The sequence below is a fragment of the Chiloscyllium punctatum genome, chromosome 44 (genome assembly GCF_047496795.1).
Source record: "Chiloscyllium punctatum isolate Juve2018m chromosome 44, sChiPun1.3, whole genome shotgun sequence".
Taxonomy (NCBI): Eukaryota; Metazoa; Chordata; class Chondrichthyes; order Orectolobiformes; family Hemiscylliidae; genus Chiloscyllium; species Chiloscyllium punctatum.
Window position 1 is genome coordinate 8,360,154 of NC_092782.1, and position 21,705 is coordinate 8,381,858.

The window sequence follows — 21,705 nt, forward strand, 5'->3', positions numbered from 1 at the left end:
GACTAAAAGCAACAATTAACCAATAGCAACAAGAAATGATCTCAGCTCAACATTAGTTAAAGTAGAGGCAGCCTTTACTCATGCTGATTGTAGGTGAATGAAGTGAGGAGCTGGAAATCATGATTTTATCAGGATGAGTAATCAAACCTGAGTCTGTGTTTCAAAATGCATGGAGTGTGAAAGACAACTGCCCTACTCCCATCATTTTGAGGGGGATGTTCCTTCCTCCCACTCCCCTGATTTTTGGCTACTCTGTGTAGATGGAAATCGGAGAGTTGGAGGACCTCCTCATGGATGTGGCTGGGGAGGCAGCTGCCAGATTGAGGTTGGGTATGGCCGGTGGAATTGTTCACCCTGCCAGCCAGTGACTCTACCATTGGCACTGATGTGTGCCCAAGTAGCTCCAAAGGAGCAGAGTACAGTGTCTACCAATACGCATTTGTGACTGCTGGGCTTTGGAAGGATGGGAGTGCACTGTTGACACAAGGAACAATGTTATGATTTGTTAAGATTCCTGTTTTATTTATAATTTGCTGCTTATTTCATGTGCCCATTTTTAGAAAGGAATAGGTTTACTGCATTAACTAATTTAGTGAGACCTGGAGGAATCCAGTGGTATTATAATTGCTCAATTAAGATGTAGAGATCTGGATCTAATAAATCTGAACTATACTTGGGCCAGTAGTTCACACTGTCAATAGTCTGTCTGTTACCTTTGATCAAAAACTAAACTCAACCAGATATATAAATAGAGCTGGTCAGAGCAGGAACATTGCAGCAAGTAACTAATCTTTTGACTCCCCACCATGAACAAGGCACAAGTCAGGAGTGTGATGGAATACTCACCACTTGCCTGGATGAGGGTAGCTCCAACAACACTTAAGCTTGACACCATCCAGAACAAAGCAAACCATTTACTTTGTACTGTATCCACAAGCATCCACTTCCTCTGCCGCCAATGCAGTGTACATTATCTACAAGATGTACTGCGGAAATTTACCAGGCTCCTACACGACCACTTCCATGTTGAAGGACAAGGGCAGTAAATATATGGGAACACCACCACTTACAAGCAACCCCTCCAAGCCACTCGCCACTCTGAATTGGAAGTATATCGCTGTTCCTTCACTGCCACTGGGTCAAAATCCTGACATTCCCTCCCTAAGGTCTTATGGGTCTGCCTATGGCTGCGCTGGTTCAAGAAGGTAGCTCATTACCACCTTCTCAATGGTAGTTAGGAATGACTCAGCCAGTGCCATTCACGTCCCCTAAGAAACTTAAAAAAAAATCCATGGTCACAGTTGCTATTTAGCAATATACTTATAAAATCTTTGAGCTAAGTATTTCATTTAAGTTAGAATTTCATTAAGAACTGTACTCATTAGTAAATAAATCAGGGTTTAGTATTCATATGAATGTGATAGATTTGATTAATTACAAAAAATAAATGAATGTTTGAACAAATATTTTGCAAGGATAGATAATAGATTGGAGCTGTGTTAATTCATTTGGTGAAAATAGGGAACTTTTATTAAACAAGCAGGAAAATAACAGGGATAGTTCTGATCCCACCAGATGTGGTTCAAATCTATTGTCACCTCACTCCTCTTGAATTCATTGAACGATCTAATTATTTGCGTGTTATTTGGAAACTGCATTATTAACTATCCAGAAACAGTCATGAAGGAAGGATATCTAGAGATGGTGATTCTAGAGACAAGGATTTCACAACGTGAAATTTTAGAGATACAAACTCCCTGCTCCTGTAAGCTTGGTTCAGTTTGGGCTTGGAAAAACCTGTGTTATTAATTGAATGAAGTTGATTTGAAAATTAATAAAAATGGTCAGGAATGTTCTTGCTCTCATTAAGCAGTGGAAATATTCTATCACTGGTGTCCCCTGTGGATTGCAATTTTATTTTTCCTTCAGATATTTCTTGCTCTAGATAAAATGATGGAAGGATCAGTTAATGGAGAGGAACTGAAAGCTTTTGGGGATTGGAGGGAGGTAGTCACAGGCTGGAGCCAAAGGCTCCCTGAAGGATAGGGAAGAGAGAGAGAGAGAGAGAGGCGGGGTTAGAGGAAGAGAATGAGCTGTTTGTGCGGGCGATACTCTGTGCCCATTGATTAAATGCAACACAGCTCACTGATGGAGGTGCACAGGACGGAGGTAGTCAGTCTCTCGACTGAATGCGTGGTATAAGCAGGGACGAGGACATATCTATATCTTTGCAGTGGTGCACCCACAAGCCACAGTCGTGACAGTAAACGTGAGGGAGGAACACCACCGGGACCCAGTGTGCAGGATGCAGACTGAGCGGGAGACAGTGCAAATGGTCTGATGCTGCAGGAAAGCGCCATTGTCTGTGTCAGCACCCTAGCCTCTTGCCAGATCTCGCCATCTCTATTAAATGCATTGGGAGCTGCACAGAGGAGCTGCCTGCTCAATGGTGCTTTTTATCGCTTGTTTCCTTTTCGCCATAAAGGTGAGTGGAATGTAGCCTCAAACTGATCGGGTTTAAGCCGAGGGCGGTTATTTTCACACAGAAACCGGTCTGAAATTGGCGTGATTACCTCTACGCTGTGCCATGTGTAGCTCTTGTGCGCTTTCACCATTAATAACCACAATCGGACAGAGAAAAGGTCGCCCTGGAGCAAGCTGCTTTCCCAACCAAATGAAGCCACGTTATTTTCCCCAAGACAACTACATTCCAGCTTCCTTGCAACCACTTACATCAGTTTGCTCACCTCTTGCATTAATGTCTGCTTGGATGAACCATTTTATCGAAATACTGTACTGTAAAATAATGGAACAATTTGGGTTTCTTTGGGAAACAGAAGCTACTCGTTATGACTTTGCCCGGTATTGTTAATTTGTGGGGGTGGGAAATAGCAATTCGGATCCATTTATAATCGGTTCTAGGGAATTTTGCGAAATGAATGCTTCCTTGAATAAATGGGACGAGCCTAGAGCAGTGCTGACCTTTTTCATTGCACGAGTTTAAATAGCCCTACTCCCCAAGGCGAATACCATACTCTGCCTTTGAAAAGTCCTATCGCAGTCATCTCTGTAGTTATTACTTTGGTGTTTGGAAGAGCTGATCGGAAATTGCTGGCGACTTGTGGCAAACGTACAAATGGATAGATTTGACAGCAGCCATTGCAAGGATAAACAGGCAACAAAACTAATTAACGACGTTACAACAGAAACGAAATTATTTTTTCTGAAAATAAAAGTGGTTGCGAGATATAAACTTTTTTTTAAAAGTAGGCACAGTTGTGAATATATGTCTGGGTGAGCACACATTTCACGATAAACTGCAAATCGCGCATACACTTTTGTACCTCAGACACGTGTCCCTGTGTAGTATGTGGAGAAATCTATTCCAGCAACTGTCATTATGATAGACAGTAGGAAGAGTCTGTCATGGGGTTAATTTGTACAAATCCAGGTCTTGGCATTTGTGGATCAATGCTAATAAGCAGATAATGTAGCACAAAGGAGCTGGATCCAATCTAGAGGCCGTGGATTATATTCTGGCCATGTGCAACAAAATCACACAGTCTTCACATGAAATGCTGTGCTCTTTTTCCCTGGTGCACTAGTAAGAGCTTACACAGGCTCAAAAAACTTGGCTGATCAGTTTTAGGAATGTACATGGGCTGGTTCTTGTTGCCTCTGGGGTGGCACTGTGGCTCAGTGTTGAGCACTGCTGCCTCATAACACCAGGAGCCCGAGTTAAATTCCAGCCTCAGGTGACTATGTGGAATTTGCACATTCTCCCCGTGTCTACATGAGTTTCCCCCCACAATCCAAAGATGTGTAGGTTAGGTGGATTGGCCAGGCTAAATTGCCCATAGTGTTCAGGGCTGTGTAAGTTGGGGTAATTGTGGAATAATAGGATAGGAGAATTGTTCTGGGTGGGTTACTCTTTGAAGGGTTAGTGTGGACTTGTTGGGTGAAATGGCCTGTTTCTACACTGTAGCGATTCTATGATACACCCTAGAATATTAGAAACAAGAACCGATATTCCTGGAAAATCTCTGCAGGTCTGGCAGCATCTGTGGAGAGAAATTTTAATTTTCATTTTGAGTTAAGTGACCCTTCTTATCCCTAGGATAGTGCCTGGTTAAGATGGAGAATTGCTAATCTTTTCAAGCTAGGTTTATTTTATATCTTCACACACTTTTGGCTTTGGGGAAAATATTGGGAAGGTATCAGAAGAATAAGTAGGCTGAATATCAGCCACTTCAACTACATCATGAATGCTCCTTCCATAAGCCTGGAGTGGGACTTGAACTTAGCTTAAAGGCACATGCATTGCCCATTGAATCATACAGCTGGGTCCTGTGTGTCTGCTTTATAGCATGAAATGGTGCATTTTGAAGAAATACTACAGTTTCTGATTCAAAATTGAAATGAATTTTGCTTTGAATTGTGAGTCATTGATGGATATGAGCAATGGTATACTTTTACAGCGGTATTGTCAGATCAGTCTCTTAAACTGGAATAAATCGTGGGTGGGTATCATTGAAGTGCATTCATCTCACCTACTCAGAAGATGTGTACATTTGACAAACTTAAACTGGCAATTCCAAAGGCACTTCTGACAGCAATAAAGCAAAATAATTAAAATTGTACTTCAAAAAGATTCAGCCTCATTGAGTAGAGACTGTATCATTTCATGTTTGACTAAGTATCTTCACCTCCATAGAATTGGCTACCTCCAACCTTATCTGAATGATTATATTTGAATTCATATATGCAATGATTTGCTGTCTTTTGTTCCAATAAAGGCCACACTAGTTTAGTTTGACATTGACTGGAATCTTGTACCATCCAATCAAACAATTACATTTGTGAGCATATCAGCAAAATGGTCTGGGGCTTCACAGAGGAAAAATGAATGTGACTCAATGGTTTATTTGGATTTAAAGAGAGCATTGGAGGTGAGGGGATTAAAGTAGCTTTATGTGGCAGAGTTTTGGGTTTCCAACCCAAGGGAGCTTGCAGTTTCATTAGAAATTTCATTGATTAAGGTCCAACACCTTAGTACTGATAGATTCAGAGGCATGATGCTGAGGAATTTCTCACTTTTAAAATCATTTGCTGTTTGAATTTCTCCTCTACTCCTTAAGGGTGTTAGCACTTTACATTTAAGCACATCTTTCTGATTGTAATTAAATTGCACTTAAGGTATTGGCCCCAAATGTGGTATCATGTCGCGTGGCCCTAGTGAGCCCCTGTATAAATTGTGCAGTCTTTGTTTGCATCATTTAAATATTGAGCTGCGTTTTGGCAAAAAGGAGCATCAGAACAAAATTACACCCCATCAATCCAACAGAACAATAAGCATTAATTTCTGTAATTTTCCGGTGAGTAATGAACTTAATTGTATATCTTATGAAATTAAGCTGTATCCTAGCAACTGGTGTTTCATTTTTCTTTGTGCTAAATGCAGCTTTAGGTAGCACATGACCTCATCTGCTTACCTTTAACACTTCCTTCCCGCACTGTCACTCAATGATAAATGATACAGTGTTCAGATTGTCTCATCTTCTTACTCTGAGGCTTTTCCAACCTCACTTTAGAAGCAGTCAAAATGAAATTAAGAAAATCACACTGCTGAAGATTAAAGAGCCAGCATGTCATCTGCACACGCACATACATTCACCTACATATGTGCACATACACATACACACAATTGACTTTGTTCCTTTTCACACCTTCATACCTCTCAGTCACCCCATCACCACCATTAGCAGGCTCTTTGACTTTGGTTCCGAGCACCTTAAAATCTGTTCCACTCATTCCTCTTCCTGCTCTGACCATAACATTAAAAGCATCAATTCCTAATTTCTTTCAACTGTGAAGAGGAGTTGTATCAGATCAAAATGTCAACCCTGTTTTTCTCACCACTGATGTTGCCAGAGCTGCTGAGTTTCTGAAGCACTTTGTTTTTATTTCATATTTCCAACATCAGTATGTTGCTTTTTCTTGGTGAGCTGGTTGGCATTTCCCTGATGCATCTTAACAAATTAACTGAGGAATTCTGAGAAAAGATGCAAACTAATAAAAATCTACTGTAAACATTGGCATACGGCATTGTGACAAATATATAGTGTGAAAGTCATTTAGCTGACTACTTTAAAGCTCATATTTAACATGCCTCCATAGGCAAAGAGGCCATTTGGCTTATCAAATGGACTTGATCCTGAATCAAAGATGAATGCATTTCATTCCTACAGTACAATTTTAGAATGCACTTGCCCTGGATTTCCCAAAAATGGCTGCAGTCAGAAATCTGGCCTTCTGTTCATCCCCTGCCTTGATTGACAAAGATCAAACTATTGTGTGAATACCTCTCCAACCCTCAATTTCTTTGCACCAATTATTGATCCAGGTCTAAAGATTGAGGGGCTGCTGATGTTAGTGGTCTTGCCTGCTAATTGATTCTGAATCGATTACCTTGTCTGGGAGTCTCTTCTGAATCAATGAGGGTAGAGGTATAGAGTATTTTTCTAATCTTTGCTGGAAGCTTATGACTTCTTTATTAGCAACAAAAATATTTTGTTCTATTTTAAGAATATAATGATGGATAACATTCAAATTATTTCTGCAAATACACAAATGCAAAACTCAGAAAAATTTCTTCGTTTAAACTAGTTTTAACTGGATTGAAGGGAACATTGTACATTTCAAAGTCTCAATTATGTTATTCTTTTTCTTTCAATATCTCATTTGTATTTAAGATGTATGCTGATTAGATAGTTTGCGTTCTCCAGTACTATCAAGTATGGTACATTGATTGATAAGCTTTATCCTTGATATAATATGATTCAAGTCACTATGCAAATTATAATAGGTTGTGAAAATTTTTCATGCGGTGGTTAATAAGTATTCCGTTGAGCTATTTAGTAATCGAATTGGATTCACTTGTAAACTTTGTGGGTTATGTTTTGTCTGCAGCACTTGGACTTAATCTAGTCTAGTGTGAAAGATCCAGATGTAGCAAGGATGTTCTTTATTGTAAAGTTTTCTTACATGAAGAACTAAGAGCTTAGACTTTCTCAGCTTCTAATGACAGAAATATGTAGCATATATGTTTTGATGTTTCACAAACTAAACTTTTCTTTAGAGGAACATATTCTTTCCCTGAGCTGCCTATATTCCTTTCTTGGAGTGTAAATTGCTTTTGACCTCAGTCATGTGTCCTTGAAAACTGCCTCACAGCTTTTAATCTCTGTTTTTAATACTAACATCAATCCTGAATTATTCTGAAACAAAAACAATGTTTATCCCAACTATTGTAAACCAGCAGTAAAAACAATCTACTGGACTAGATCACTGTTTCAGAAGGTCTTTCTGACCTGGTGGTTTTTTAACTCTCACAAAGGTAATCAAACACACATACTGCTATTTTAAATTTGAAACTGTAAAAAAAATGTTGTATTGGAAACCTTTCATAACATCACACCCTTTTTATACAGAACTTCTGAAGATTTTATTTCCGAAGTTAAAGCAGGAATATTTGAGAGAAAAGATTGTTTGACTGCTTGGGGCAACTGGAAGACTGAAGTCTCGTGATGAAACTTGCGAGAATGTATTTCGACATGGCAAACCTAATTGATCCTATCCCTTTCTACAAGCCAGCTGACTTCCATTCCATATTGAGTTTTGTAGGGCAGTATCCACTTTCCTACCATATTACTGCCTGAGCTGTGAAATCCACAAGCTACCTTCGTGTTTTCTGAGAAGCATCAGAGGGATTTTGACTAAAACTTAAGAGCAAGTCCAGATGGCTTTTAATAGGGACTGAAACAGTCTATAAACTGTTACATATATCACAATTAAAATAATTTATTTGAATTTCAGAAGTGCAACGTATAAAAGTGTTGCAAAATAGAATAAAACATTGTTCACAAAAAAACTTTGACCTTACAATAACAAAAAATCAGAAAATTTATAGGCAAATCACTGCAAGTATTCGATGAGGACATAATAGAGATGTATAGTACAGAGGATAAATGGACTTGGGAGGTTTTGACATGGAAATTTTAAATAATATTCCACAACCAAAATTAATATATGCATAAGACGTTAGATATATGACTTCAAACTTCCAAAGATTTTCCAAAAAGGCCATTTTTTAAAAGCATACATCCCTCATAGGATCTGTCAGAGTCAGATTAATGAGGAGAAGGATCTTCAAAAGGCAGTTAAAAAACAAATCCTGGAGCAAGGAGTGAAACAGAAGAGATGTGATTGCATGTAATGAGAAATAAAACTGAGATCTAGATGAGGACCCATAAATCATGGCTTGTCAGTATTGTGGTAAAGCACAAGTGGAAAAAACAATGGCTGAATGTATTTTGTGCATTTAAAAATACACAAACATTTTTCTCAGAGAAATGCTTTTGACAAGGTGTCATATGACACACTGGGCAATTGCCAAGTTCCAAGTTGGATCCAAAATTGACTGTAGCAGGAAGCAAAGGGTAATGGCTGAAGCGTGTTTGTTGTAACTGGAAGGCTGTTTGTGGCAGGATTCCAGAGAGTATAGCACCGGGTTCCTTGCTTTTCTTGATGCACATCAGTGATTGAAAACGATTGGGCACATGTTTAATGAGTGCACTTATACCAAAATTGGTCATTATAGTTGACCAGCAAGAGGAAAACTTCAGATATTAGGAATATGTCAATGGAGTCATCAGGTGTGCGGAAATGTGGCAAATGAAATTCAGTCTGGAGTAGTGCATTCGGGAATAACAAACAAGGCAATTGACCACACAAATGATAAGATAGTGAGAAATGTAGAGGAACAGAGGGACCTGGGAATACCTATAGGTTGCTGAAGGTGGCTAAGAATGCATGCAATACGTTTGCTTTATTAACCAAGGTATAGATTATAAGAGCAGGAAAGTTATGTGAGAGGTGCTTAAAACATGAGGACGGGGTTACAATAGTCCCTACTTGTTGTGGTCACTACATTGCTGTAATGTTGTGATTGCAGTAAAGAGGGTAGATGTGATATTTGTAGGCACGTTGCCAGGAATTGAGAATTTTAGCTTCGGGAAAGGATTGTTACGCTATGGGTGGGACTATTTTCTCTTTGGAAAAATGAGGTTGGGGAGAGATTTAATTGAGATACGTATAATTATGATTTGGAGATGCCAGTGTTGGACTGGGGTGTACAATGTTAAAAATCACACAACACCAGGTTATAGTCCAACAGGTTTAATTGGAAGCGCACTAGCTTTCGGAGCGCCACTCCTTCATCAGGTTGTTGTGGAGAACACAATTGTAAGACACAGAATTTATACCAAAAGTTTACAGTGTGATGTATAATTTGATGTTTGGTCACCTTCTCAAAGAACTTCAAAATATTCTTAGTTATACAAGTTAAATGTTGTAGCCTACATGGCTATGTGGAACACTCAGAGGATGTGATTAAACTGGATAGCTTTTTTTCAGCTGGCAGAGACATGTCTGACTAAATGACCACCTCCTGTGCTGTAAATTTTCAATTTTTTCAGCTTTTCAATGAAGTTAGGCAAAAACAAAGCGAAGCCATTCTTGTCAGGTGAGCAGAAAATGAAAAAGCTATTTGAGTAGAATGTTGAGTGAGATTGGATGAGATTCAGACTGGAGCTGACAAAGAGTGGAGCGACAATCCCTAGGTAAACAGCAATGCAAGAGAGCAATGTAATATCACTGTCATTTGCATGAAGATGAGCATTAGGCTGTGAGATCCTAATGCAAACTCAGGGATGTAGCGTGGACATGCTGTCAAGCTCATCGAAAAGTGTGCATTTAGGAAAGTGAGAGTCCTGAATTTTAAATGCTACAACAACCAGTTGCGAGATTTTAAAATCTGACAATATTTTTGATTGATCAAAATCACTGACATAGCTCGTGGCTTGACTAAAAGTGATGGAACGTGTGCTAAGGCATTATGACGTTGAGTTGATTCGTAGGAAAACCAAATAAATGTCTAAAGCCAGGTGCTTGTTCCCTCTGATACGCACCAAAGAAACGAACAGCCATTAATTTCATCCACTAGCTGGAAGGAAAATAATATAGAGAAGATGGTTATAGTAAAACCAAAGAAAAAAGTCAGGGATTAAAGGAATGATGAGTGTTAAAGCTGAACAGTGAAAGACTGAAAGTATGCCTTGACCCAAAAAGTTCAAATAAAGGAAAAGAAAAGGAATGTTTTCCAATGTATGCTACAGAGGAACTAGCATCAAGGTTAACAAATGCTTAACAAATGTCTTTTGCACTCTGAGTGCAATTTGTAGCTATTTGCAGTACAATGGCATAAAGACTCCTCAAAATTATACACATTTTAGTTGTCTTTTTGGTCAAATTACACACACTAGAATGTTATTTAGATTATCAAAGCTTCAGAAGATTTCAAGTACCCAAATCACAGTGTTAAATAACAGTAAAGGATCTGATGTTATTGTACATAGTTTACAGACACATTACCTAAGGTTGAATAAATCCTGCTGAGCATTAAGAGAATCTATATGGAGTGAGTAAAAGGTTAGAGATGTGATGGAAATAGCAGAGAAAGATGATTTGGGTGAAATCAGGTGTAGCCAGGGCGATGTCAGACTCTAAAGTATTGGTTGTTCACCCTGTTTTCTGACTGATTAACTTTCATTTCACTCCACCTATTTAGCATTTCCCATTTTTGTGTCCAGTTTCATAGTGGTGCCCTCAGGGCAGTGTCTCTACCTCTGAGTGAAAGTCCCATCTGCTCCAGAGGATTGTACTAACATCTCTGAACAAGTTAGTTCAGAAGGAAGCAAACATTCTGATTAAGCTTGATAAATGCTTGACAATTTACATGCCAATTGTATAAATGAACTACAAGTTGTTATCATAGGGGTAGTTCATTCATGGTTGCCACAAAGAATGAAATGATTACAGTGGTACAGATCAAGTGGAGGACTAAGTCATTGCCACAACAAAGACAATGCTCCAAGACAGGACACGCAAAGGAAACGTTATGAAAGCTCCAGTCTGCTAACCTGTGCAGTTTACTAATTTAGTGTATGTAGTGTCTTTACTGCTCAATGATTATCCATTGGGAGTAAGGGCATTCACAGTCTCCAGTTTAAAAAGAAAGATGATACCTGTAGCAGAGGCTTGAAAACATGAACCAATCCCATATTTGCTCATATTTTTGAAAATGGGAGACAGAAAGTAAGACTCCAGTTTATGGGGGTCTCCGATTTAAACATTGATTCAGTCAGTAGACTGCTTGTTTAATTAAGAAAATCAGTAAATCTGCAGGCCTCATAGCCACAATAGTGTTTATTCATCTAGTGGTTCTTAAAGATCAGTATATTTGTGTTGAAATGGCTTTAGTTCATTGTAAGGCCATAAGTCATAGGAGCAGAAGAAGGCCATTTGGTCATCACACTGACTCCACCATTCAATGGTCATCTAATAATCCTCAGCTTCACTTACTTCCCTTATACCATTAGTCTTGTCCCCTTCCTGATTTTAATCTGTCTATCTCAGCCTTGAATACACATGATGATCTAGTCACACTAGGCCTCAGCAGTAAAGAATTCCACAGATTTGCTATTTGCAGAGAAAAAAAAATTCTCCTCATCACTGTATTAAATGGATGACTTCCAACTCTGAAATTATGGCCCTCTGGTCCTAGATTTTCCGATAAGGGGAAACCAACATTTTCTGTCAAGTTCCCAAAGAATCTTGTGTTTCAGTATGGTATTTTCTCACTTTTTGAAATTCCAGGGAGTATACGCACAATCTTTTCAACCTCTCCTTATAAGAAAATCCCTCCATATCCAGAATTAACCAAGTTAACCTTCTCTGGACTGCCTTCAATGATTTCACACTAACATCAGTGATGTATAATAGTACTCAGCAATGAAAAGAATTCTGAGACTCAAGTTAATGGCAAATACACATTGGCTTTATATGATGAGTATTTCTCACTAATATATATTAAGATTTACATAAGTGTGACTATACTCATTCTACTTATGTTTTCAAAGCTTTGGTTTTACTTTCATCAAAGTATCCCAGAAGCTTTAGTAAACACAAAAATAATTTTACTCAAAAAAAGCAAGAGGTAAACAGTCTGATTAAGCAAATGTTTCTTCAGAACATGCATGGATAAAGGAATGTGCTATCGTTCACTTTATAAATAGTGGATAGTATCTGTCGTAAAGCGTAGGGCCTTGGGGTAATTTTTTTATCTGCATCTGAGAAGGAGCATTTCTCCCCATCTGTGTGTGTCTCTCTCTCTCTCTCTCTCAAAGCTCTTGCTTCCAATCAGGTACATGTGGACATACGTGGGGAGAATTTGCAGGCAACAATTATTCCAGCGTTCACTTGAACAATAGCTTGTGCAAAGCCAACATTTTTATAAGATGCAGTTTACCTGATGCAGTTCCACCAGTCACCTGAGTGGAAATGTTAAGAACATCAGAACTAGGAGCAGGAGTAGGCCGCCTGTCCCTTCGAGCTGCTCCTCCATTCAATAAGATCATGGCTGATATTTTCATGGACTCAGATCTGAATGTTACCAGCAATGAGAAAATCGCCCTCGATGTAAGTGGCTATTTTCTTTAGCAATTTAGTCACACTTCACCGAGCAGGGCTGGTGTTGCATAGATGCGCAAATTAAATGTTTACAGGGCTAAGAAATTAATGCATAGAATTATGACCCTGCGACCTGATTAGATCTCAATGAGAGTTCCAACCCAAAGGTGTCAGATTTATGGATACCTTGTCACTAATATGTGGTATTCTAGCTTGTCCAGTTTGTTGCCACGAATCCTCCTCTGTCTATGCTGAGTCTAGGGCCTATCTAATTATTAGTGCCAGAGGATAGATCACTGGCTCTAAACAGAAGAGACACTTGTCCTAGTAACAAGGTAGTGTATTGAATATCAGCAGTAGATACAGTTTATAATAACTTGCTTGGCATAATTGCCAAGAGCCCTTGGGAGCTGTATAGAACACATCTGCTCCTTGGGTACTCATGCAGAGCTCACTGTTTCAATCAGAAGACTGTGGCATCACTGGTCACTTTTACATGAACATTCACTCATTCAGAGCCGTTACTTTATACACCAAACTGGCTCAATGTGATAACACAAAGAAAAGATTTAACTATACTACAAGATCTATGTTGTTGTTATTTTTATAATATTCCTGTTTGTTTTGTAAAGTATCCACATGTGGTGTATCACTTGTTGATGTGTATCCTGTGGGAATTGGTGCAAACTATTTTCACACCTATGGTCATTTTCATGTAGGGGCACTTAGTACTCATGTTGGTCAAGGATATAATTACACCGTGGGCGCAAGTTCAGGGCTTAAAGATTCTGTGTCACAGAAAGAAGGTGCATTTAACATTACTCCAAAACTTTCTATGGATTATGGTTGCTTGAAACTGAAAATGTTCCTGATGTGGACCTGATCCATTTATAATGAGGTCTGAGATTAGTTATGGGAGGAGAATTGTGTGTTGCATAAGTATTGCTCCCAAACAGTGCAGGAGAGAAAGTTTAGTTGTGTCCATTATGAGCAGGTAAGGAGAGTCATAGCTCTCTATTTTAATACCCCTCCCCCTGGGTCAGTTATAGCAAATAATATTTTTATTGCTTCCATTTTGGCACAAAGCTTCAATCCGACTTAATCAGATCAAACATGAAGGAGATCTGGAGTGAAGCTTTTATTAAGTGAAATGATGGAGTTTAAAGTAACTAAAAGACAATGACAAATACTTGCAAAATGCAGGAACTGAACTTTGAAAGAAGGAATGAGGAGTATTTGCACAGACAGGAAGGTAAAGGACGTGCCATTTACAACCTTTAAGAGAGCTGCTCGATAGTTGCTGCCTTTCCTCAGGAGTGTTGAAGCTTGCACATACCCTTGATTTTTCAATTAATCAAAGTTTTTCAACTTGTCTTTGTCACTGCTGCTGAATTATGAAGCTTGAATTGAGAGGGCAGCTTTCCATGACCTTGCTGTGTTCATCCCATGTTGCTTTCTCTCTTGCTTGTTGCTCAAAGCGACCTACTGAAATAGGGTTCATTTATATATTCCCACACTAGCTCCATTGTCTTTTCCCTGAACACTCTGGAGGCAACCTTTCATTTTCAATATGTGAAATTGTTGTGTACATAAAACAAGAGGTGCAATTTTCTTCTCATCTCAGAGTTTAAGTGCTTCTTGATTAAAACAATAATTCTGAGAGAGCCAGTTTTAAATATTTCCTGTGTCTTTTCTGGGGTTGTCAGATGATCATAGCCAATGACTGTCCTTTATTAATGAGAATGTTAATCCATGAATATCTGAGGTTTTTAAGTAAAATGAGAAAAACTTAGGATTGATGGACCATTTTCACTACAATTGTAACAATTTTTTTGTCCATCTACTTATTCAGATGATTGTATATTATTCAGGGACACAAGTCGGAAGGAAGGAATGAGTTGTCCCTCTGTTTAAATTTCTCCCTCAGCTAATCCTGTCAAAAACAATGTGACAAATTATTTCTCTTGTTGCTGCTTATGTGCACCCATTTCATTTAGTAACTGCAATGGCACTTCAAAAGTAATTTATTAGCTAGACATCACTTCTGGATTTCTAGACAAAGTGCCGGGTGGTGAATGAACACAAGATTTTCTTTTCTTGTGTTGTATGTAGCTGATTAAATATTAATATTGCAAATGATCCCTCTCTCTCTCTAAGTTACAACTTTTGTAAATTTATCAGAGTAGATTTGTTGCTTCCAATTAGTGCATTACAGCTAAACTAATATTAAGCAGGTTACTTGATGTGATCCTGTTGTACAGAATGTTTCTGGCCTGAATTGTACTGTCAAGAGGATATGTGAAGGAAGGAGGGTGATCATGCTGGGAGCTTCAGCCAAAACTGACTGCAGAATCACATTACAAGTCAGCATTTTTACGGGGCTGAAGCTTCTGTCTTTAACTGAAGACCTATAGACAGCAACGAATCACCACACGAACAATTAAGAATGTCTGAACTTTTTTCTGCTGGTAGTGCTCTTTCCCTGATTGGAAATGACTTCCTTTTCGGTGTAGTTAATCCCAATGTCCAATTGCAATCCAAGTCTATAAAAAAGAATATCTCAGCACTGTTAAATTATATGCGCTACATAAAGCATTGATTATGTTTCTTTCAATCAATAGATCTTTTACAAAGATGGTTAGAGAAGTACCGTAAAGAACTTGCACTTGTACATCATGTTTCATGATTTCCGGATGCCCAACAGTACCTTACAGCCAATGGTGTAATGTTGGAAACACAGCCAATGGTGTAATGTTGGAAACATAGCCATTTACAGCAGGAATAGATTAGATTACTTACAGTGTGGAAACAGGCCCTTCGGCCCAACAAGTCCACACCGCCCCGCCGAAGCGCAACCCACCCATACCCCTACATCTACCCCTTACCTAACACTATGGGCAATTTAGCATGGCCAATTCACCTGACCTGCACCTCTTTGGACTATGAGAGGAAACCGGAGCACCCGGAGGAAACCCACGCAGACACGGGGAGAAGGTGCAAACTCCACACAGTCAGTCGCCTGAGGCGGGAATTGAACCTGGGTCTCTGGCGCTGTGAGGCAGCAGTGCTAACCACTGTGCCGCCCACAGGGATAAATATTCACCAGATCACCAGCTCTTCAAATGGTCAGTATGGGAACACTTCACATTCAGCGGTTACAATGGGGCTTTGGTTTAATGCTTCATCTGAAAGATGACAGCCTCCCTCAGCATTGCACTGAGGGTATTGATCTGGATTAAGTGTGGGAATGGGAATGGATCCCACAATTGTTGAGTTGGGAGGGTTGAGCCATAGCTGATCCACCTAATAGAGATCATTTCAGTGATGGATAAGGTTTAGAAGAAAGAACTTGGGCTGAATCTTGCCTCCCTTTGACTAAGGGTCAATCTTGTCGAGTTTCTCCCCATGAGGAGTAGTGAATTTTCTCACTGCATTTTCCAAACTCACCTCACTCGTCATCCACCCTGCCCTTCTTAGTTTCTAGATTCCTAGTTCCATGCTAATGCTCGCTGTCCCCAGAGCAACTCTTTGAAGCCATTTGTAAAAGCCCATTGTGTATCTGGAGAAGCACGTTGCTGCACATTTGCCCTGGACAAGGCAGACAAGGGAAAATTGGTGCCCCGCTTCACTGGAGAGATGAGGCATCCCCCCTGCCCCCCCGCCCAAACCAGTCGCTACACCATATCGTGGTCCAAGATTGCCACATGGATCAGTACAAATCTCTGGAGGAAAACACAGCACTGTAGGGAAAAGGTTAATGTTCTTTTCCATATTATCAGTGGAAATATCACCATCTTCTGTCTGGTATCTCTCAACTTATCTCTGCTGCTGTACCCACCTCCTATTAAGGTACAAGCTGTCACTCTGTCCTTATTGCCTACAACATCTTCCCTCAGTCGTGTCACCTGGCACTAATCATCTGTGCTTCCTGATCTCTTGCTCAGGACACCTAACCAGCTTCAATTATCATTGTGACAGTTGTGCTGTCCACTTTTATCTCTCTTCCTCTCATTCCAACAAGAACACCAGGCCCAGAAAGGCAGCAAGAATGGAATGCCTGGCTTTTGGCTTCTCACCCCTTATGTGGAGAGGATCTTGACTCTGACTGCCTGAGCCACTGGCTGACTATACCCAAGTCCCTAGACCGGTATCACAGATTGCCCTTATCTTACAGTGCTGAGATCCCTGAGGGAAGACCATCTCTCTTAACTTGACTGAGGATTGCTAACAGCTGTGTTAAGCTTCCTGTTTTTCATTTGCCTACACAAAATGCCATGGCAATACAGCAGCAATGTCAGCTTGGTATCTCTGGCTGAGAAGGCAATATGCAAAAAGGCAAGGGAAAACAGGGATGCTGTGATGAATCAGGTGGGCACAGAAAGTGGGCACTAAGAGACTCCAAGACGCAGCACTGAAATGCGGAGGTATCCAGTGGTGGATTTGAGATGTGCCATGAGGGTTCTTGGAAGCTGAAACACATTGGATTCCAATCTGAGTGGGTGTGGCCAGTGTTTGTGAAGCATACCTTGAAATAATAATACCTGGTGTCCATTCTGGTGGTTGCTTTGGTGGGAGCAATGAACAGAAGTCACTAGATACCCACTCTGACCGCCATGTTGAGATTTCTCAGCGTCTAGTTTGCTGGCATTAGTGGTAGGTAGAAAGTTGCATATGGTTTTTTACTTGGGTTTCCAATAAGGAAGTGGACCTTGTTGTGAATGAGAACTTTGAGGAGCTGGGATACAGGCTTGACCAGACCAAGATTGATGAAGTTGATGTACTGGAAATATTAGAAAACGTTAAGGTTATAAGTCTCCAGGGCCAGACCAGATTTATCCTAGGCTACTCCAGGAAGCGAGAAAGGAGGTTGCTAAGCCACGGGCGAAGACCTTTGCTTCCTCACTCTCCAGGGGAATCGTACTGGAGGATTGGAAGGAGGCAAATGTTGTTTCTCTTTTCAAGAAGGGTAATAGGGAATTCCCTGGCAATTACTTGACCAGTCAGTCTTCCGTCTGTGGTCAGCAAAGTTTTGGAAAAAATTCTGAGGGATAGGATTTATGACTATTTGGCAAAGCATAGTGTGATTACAGGCAGTCAGCATGGCTTTGTGAGGGGCAGGTCATGCCTAACAAATCTTATTGAGTTCTTTGAGGATTTGAGGAGACAGGTCGACGAAGGTCGAGAAATGGATGTGGTATATATGGACTTCAGCAAGGCATTTGATAAGGTTCCCCATGGTAGGCTCATTCATAAACTCAGGAAGTATGGGATACAGAGAGATTTGGCTCTCTGGATTCAGAATTGGTTGGCTGAAAGAAGGCAGAGAGTGATTGGAATGTATTCAGCCTGGAGGTCAGTGTTGAGTGGGGTCTTGCAGGGCTCTGTTTTTGGGCCTCTGCTCTTTTGTAGTTTTTATAAATGACTTGGATGAGGAGGTTGAGAGGTGTGTTAGTAACAAAGGTTGGAGGTGTCATCGATAGTATCAAGGGCTGTTGCAGGCTGCAGCACAAAATAGACAGGATGCAGAGCTGGGCTGAGAAACGACAGATGGAGTTCAACCTGGATAATTGCAAAGTGATGCATTTTGGAAGGTCAAACTCAAATGCTGAATATAGGATTAAAGACAGGATTCTTGGTAGTGTGGAGAAACAGAGGGATCTTGGTGTGTAAGTACATAGATTCCTCAAAGTTGCCACCCAAGTGGATAAGGTTGTTATGAAAGCATATGGTGTTTTGGCTCGAGTTTAAGAGCCGCGAGGTTTTGCTACAGCTCTGCAAATTACTGATGAGACCACACTTGGAATATTGTGTCCAATTCTGGTCGCCCTACTATAGGAAAGATACAGAGGCTTTGGAGAGGGTGCAAAGAAGGTTTACCAGGATGCTGCGTGGACTGGAGGTCTTGCTTTATGAACAGAGGTTGAATAAGCTTGGACTTTTCTCTCTGGAGAGAAGGAGGAAGAGAGGTGATCTGATCGAGGTATACAAGATAATGAGTGGAATAGATAGAGTCAATAACCAGAGACTTTTCCCCAGGACAGGATTGACTGGTATGAGGGGTCATAGTTTTAAGATATTAGGAGAAAGGTATAGAGGGGACGCCAGAGGAAGGTTCTTTATGCAGAGAGTTGTGAATACATGGAATGCGTTGCCACCGGTGGTGGTGGAAGCAGAGTCATTAGGGACATTTAAATGACTGTTGGACATGTACATGCAGAGCAGTCGTTGAGGGGTGCATAGGTTAAGTTATTTTACATTTGGATTAACCCTCGACAAAACATCGTGGGCCAAAGGGCCTGTTCTGTGCTGTACTTTTTTATGTTCGATAAATGAGGTGAGATGTACAGTTAATAAAGTCCACAACAAGCAATAATCTGCTTTAGCCAACTTATTGCTGCCTAGCAAGAATCTAGCCTCGATGTCTAGAGCTTAGTTAAAGTTGCAGTGCGCTGGTCCAAGTATCAAGATTGGTCACCTTGCAGAATTCTTTCCAAATCTCACCGTAGCCCATGTTCTGCCCCATGTATTTATTTCCTGGTCATGGCCTTTGGATAGCTCAGGTACTTCACAGCTAACTAATTACTTTTTAAATATAATTGCTATCTTGTATGTATGTGATCACAGGAAATTGGATTTTGGTCAAATATTTTGTTGAAGATGAGGTTTGAAGAAGCAACATTGGTTCAGGCGCAGAATACTCTCAATCATCATGTGGTGCAATGGAATATTTTACATCCTGTAAGTCAGTCTTTGTCTCATATCTTATTTAACAAAGAATGTATTTTCTAACAATCATTATTCTGTCCGTACTACTTCAACCTAAGTGATGTGGTTGGAGCATTAGGCATTCTGTGACTGAGGAAGGACTCCAGTGGCAATGGCCACTGTTGAGGTAACTCCCCCTTCCTCCTCAAACCACATTCCTCACCTTTCTTTGATTGACCAACAGCTCTTGGAAATGGACCGAAGGCTCCCAACCTTTAAACAACAGCTCACGAGTAGCCTGATAACCACAACCAACTGGGCCTCCCCTAAATAGTTGCTGGCCTACTAGGCCATCATTACAGACACTGCTGACCTGACAAAATTGAGACTTTGCTAATTTTATTTCCCCAATCTCAATTATCTGTTTTTAGATAATATGAGCCCTGAACATATTTTTTTATTGTCACGTGTAGCAAAAAGTTAGTAAGTTGCCACTGTCCAGCGCCATCTTAGAATAAAATTTTCCAGGTGGTTAAGTGGTTGGCACTGCTGGCTCTCAGCTCTAGGGACCCAGGTTCAATTCTGCCCTCGACCTGTGTGGAGTTTGCACATTCCCCCAGTGTTTGTATGGATTTCCTCAGGATGCTCCAGTTCCTCCCACAGTCCAAAGATGTTCAGGTTACCTGGATTGACCATGCTAAATTGCCCATAGTGTCCAAGGGCTGTGCAGGCTAGGTGGATTAGCCATGGCAAATGTAGAGCTACAAAGATAAAGTGAGGGAAGGGGATACTCTTCGGAGGGTTGGTGTGGACTCAATGGGCCGAATGGCCTGCTTCCACGCTGTAGGGATTCTGTGAATAGATAGAATTAAAAGCAAGAACAGGTTTTGAAGAAAATGTCCAGATCGCCTTGGCCTTTGCCACCTCCTTGAGTCTTGAGCTGGGCTCACCAGCGCCGTCTGCACTGGACCCACCAACTCTGTGTTGCTGCTGCTGATGCCAACTCCTCAAGTTCTGTGTGTTGCCACCACATGCACTAGATGCACTAACATCAAAACTGCTTCTGCACCACCTCGCTGCTACTACCGTCACCTTGGAATGAACTGAGCAAGCATTCAGTATATTTAGGAGTTGTCACCCAGTGTACCACCACTATAAAACAAATTCCACCGTGCCACCAAACTGGAAAGTTCAATTGTCACCATCCTCTCTCCAAAACATTATCCTTGCACAATTGTTTCCTGTTTAAAAGAGGCACTAATTTTCTTGTCCTTTTGTTAGGTCACCATAAGTCTGTCAACAATATACCTATGGCACAGTGTTGTCAGTAAGTTGTTGAGGTTAATTAAACTGTTCTGCATTTGACAGTCTCTGTTATAAAATGGTCTTGGTGGTTGTGTTGTTGATATTGGGATTTTAGACAGTAGTATAGGACATGTGTCAAGTTGAATTACACAAGGCATTGAATTCTAAAGGCAATGAAGGCAAAGTGCACTTTAAATCAATCCAATCTCCTGCAAACTAATTGCTGCCATCTGTTAGGAGTGGTACCATACGTCCTTCACTTGGTTTTCAATTGAAGATATTGAAGAGAATGAAAAGGACAGGTTTTGTGCAATACATTAATTAAATCTGATGTTATATTTCTGTTGATTAATGCCTGGGAAAACTTTGAATCATTCATGACCCAGAGGAAGGATCTTTGATAGCAGATTTTTTAAAAATAAATTTGTACAGATTTTGGTTTGGCATCAGTCATGATGCATTAAACAAACTCGGTGTCTGTAGGGCTAAAGTGTTAGATGTATGCTTTAAGTTTCAGATATTCATGTATTATTGAATACCATGTGCATGTGCACTGTAAGGCATTGTTGAATAGCATTTTGGATTACAGATTTCATTTAAAATTAGTTTCTGTCAGGTCAGTGTGTGGCTGGAAACTTAGGCAAGACGGGTTTGAAATCACAGTTGAAAATCGTGATGGACTTAACTGTAGAAAGCCATCATTGTGTCAGTGAAAATTTGTGTCCAGTAAAATGTTGTGGTTAATTCCAGAATTATGCTGTCTGAAGTAAGTGACTTGCTTGAATAAATAGTAGCTGCTTTTACTATACGATGACTTTTCAAATGAGTGCTGAGTGTGAACTGCAGAATGGTTTATTCCCAGTTTGTTGCACACCAATTTTAGTAATCCTTCAGTACACAGTGTCCCTTTCTAGGCTGAAGTTCCTGTTCTTGTAGCTTCTCATTATTAACACTCTCCTTGTTCGCTTGTTTTCTGTATCAGTCCATTATTTGTTCATGGTCCATCCTTTCCACTTGCTCCTCCCATTCCTGCTGGACCATTGGCATTTTTCTTTCTCGGCTTGACCTCTCACAGCTACAACATACCAAGCTCACACTCAGAATTTG

At 40.3% G+C, this 21,705-nt stretch overlaps 1 protein-coding gene across 5 annotated transcripts in view; it reads left to right on the forward strand.

Moving 5' to 3' along the window:
* Positions 1-2,076: 2,076 nt before the first annotated feature.
* Positions 2,077-21,705, forward strand: part of ptpro (protein tyrosine phosphatase receptor type O) — a 175,336-nt gene continuing 155,707 nt past the window's right edge. For all 5 annotated transcript variants that reach the window (XM_072562175.1, XM_072562177.1, XM_072562176.1 and 2 more), the window contains exon 1: positions 2,077-2,485. In XM_072562175.1, the coding sequence (XP_072418276.1) occupies positions 2,411-2,485 (75 nt within the window). In that variant the 5' untranslated portion in view covers positions 2,077-2,410. The remainder of the gene's footprint in view (positions 2,486-21,705) is intronic.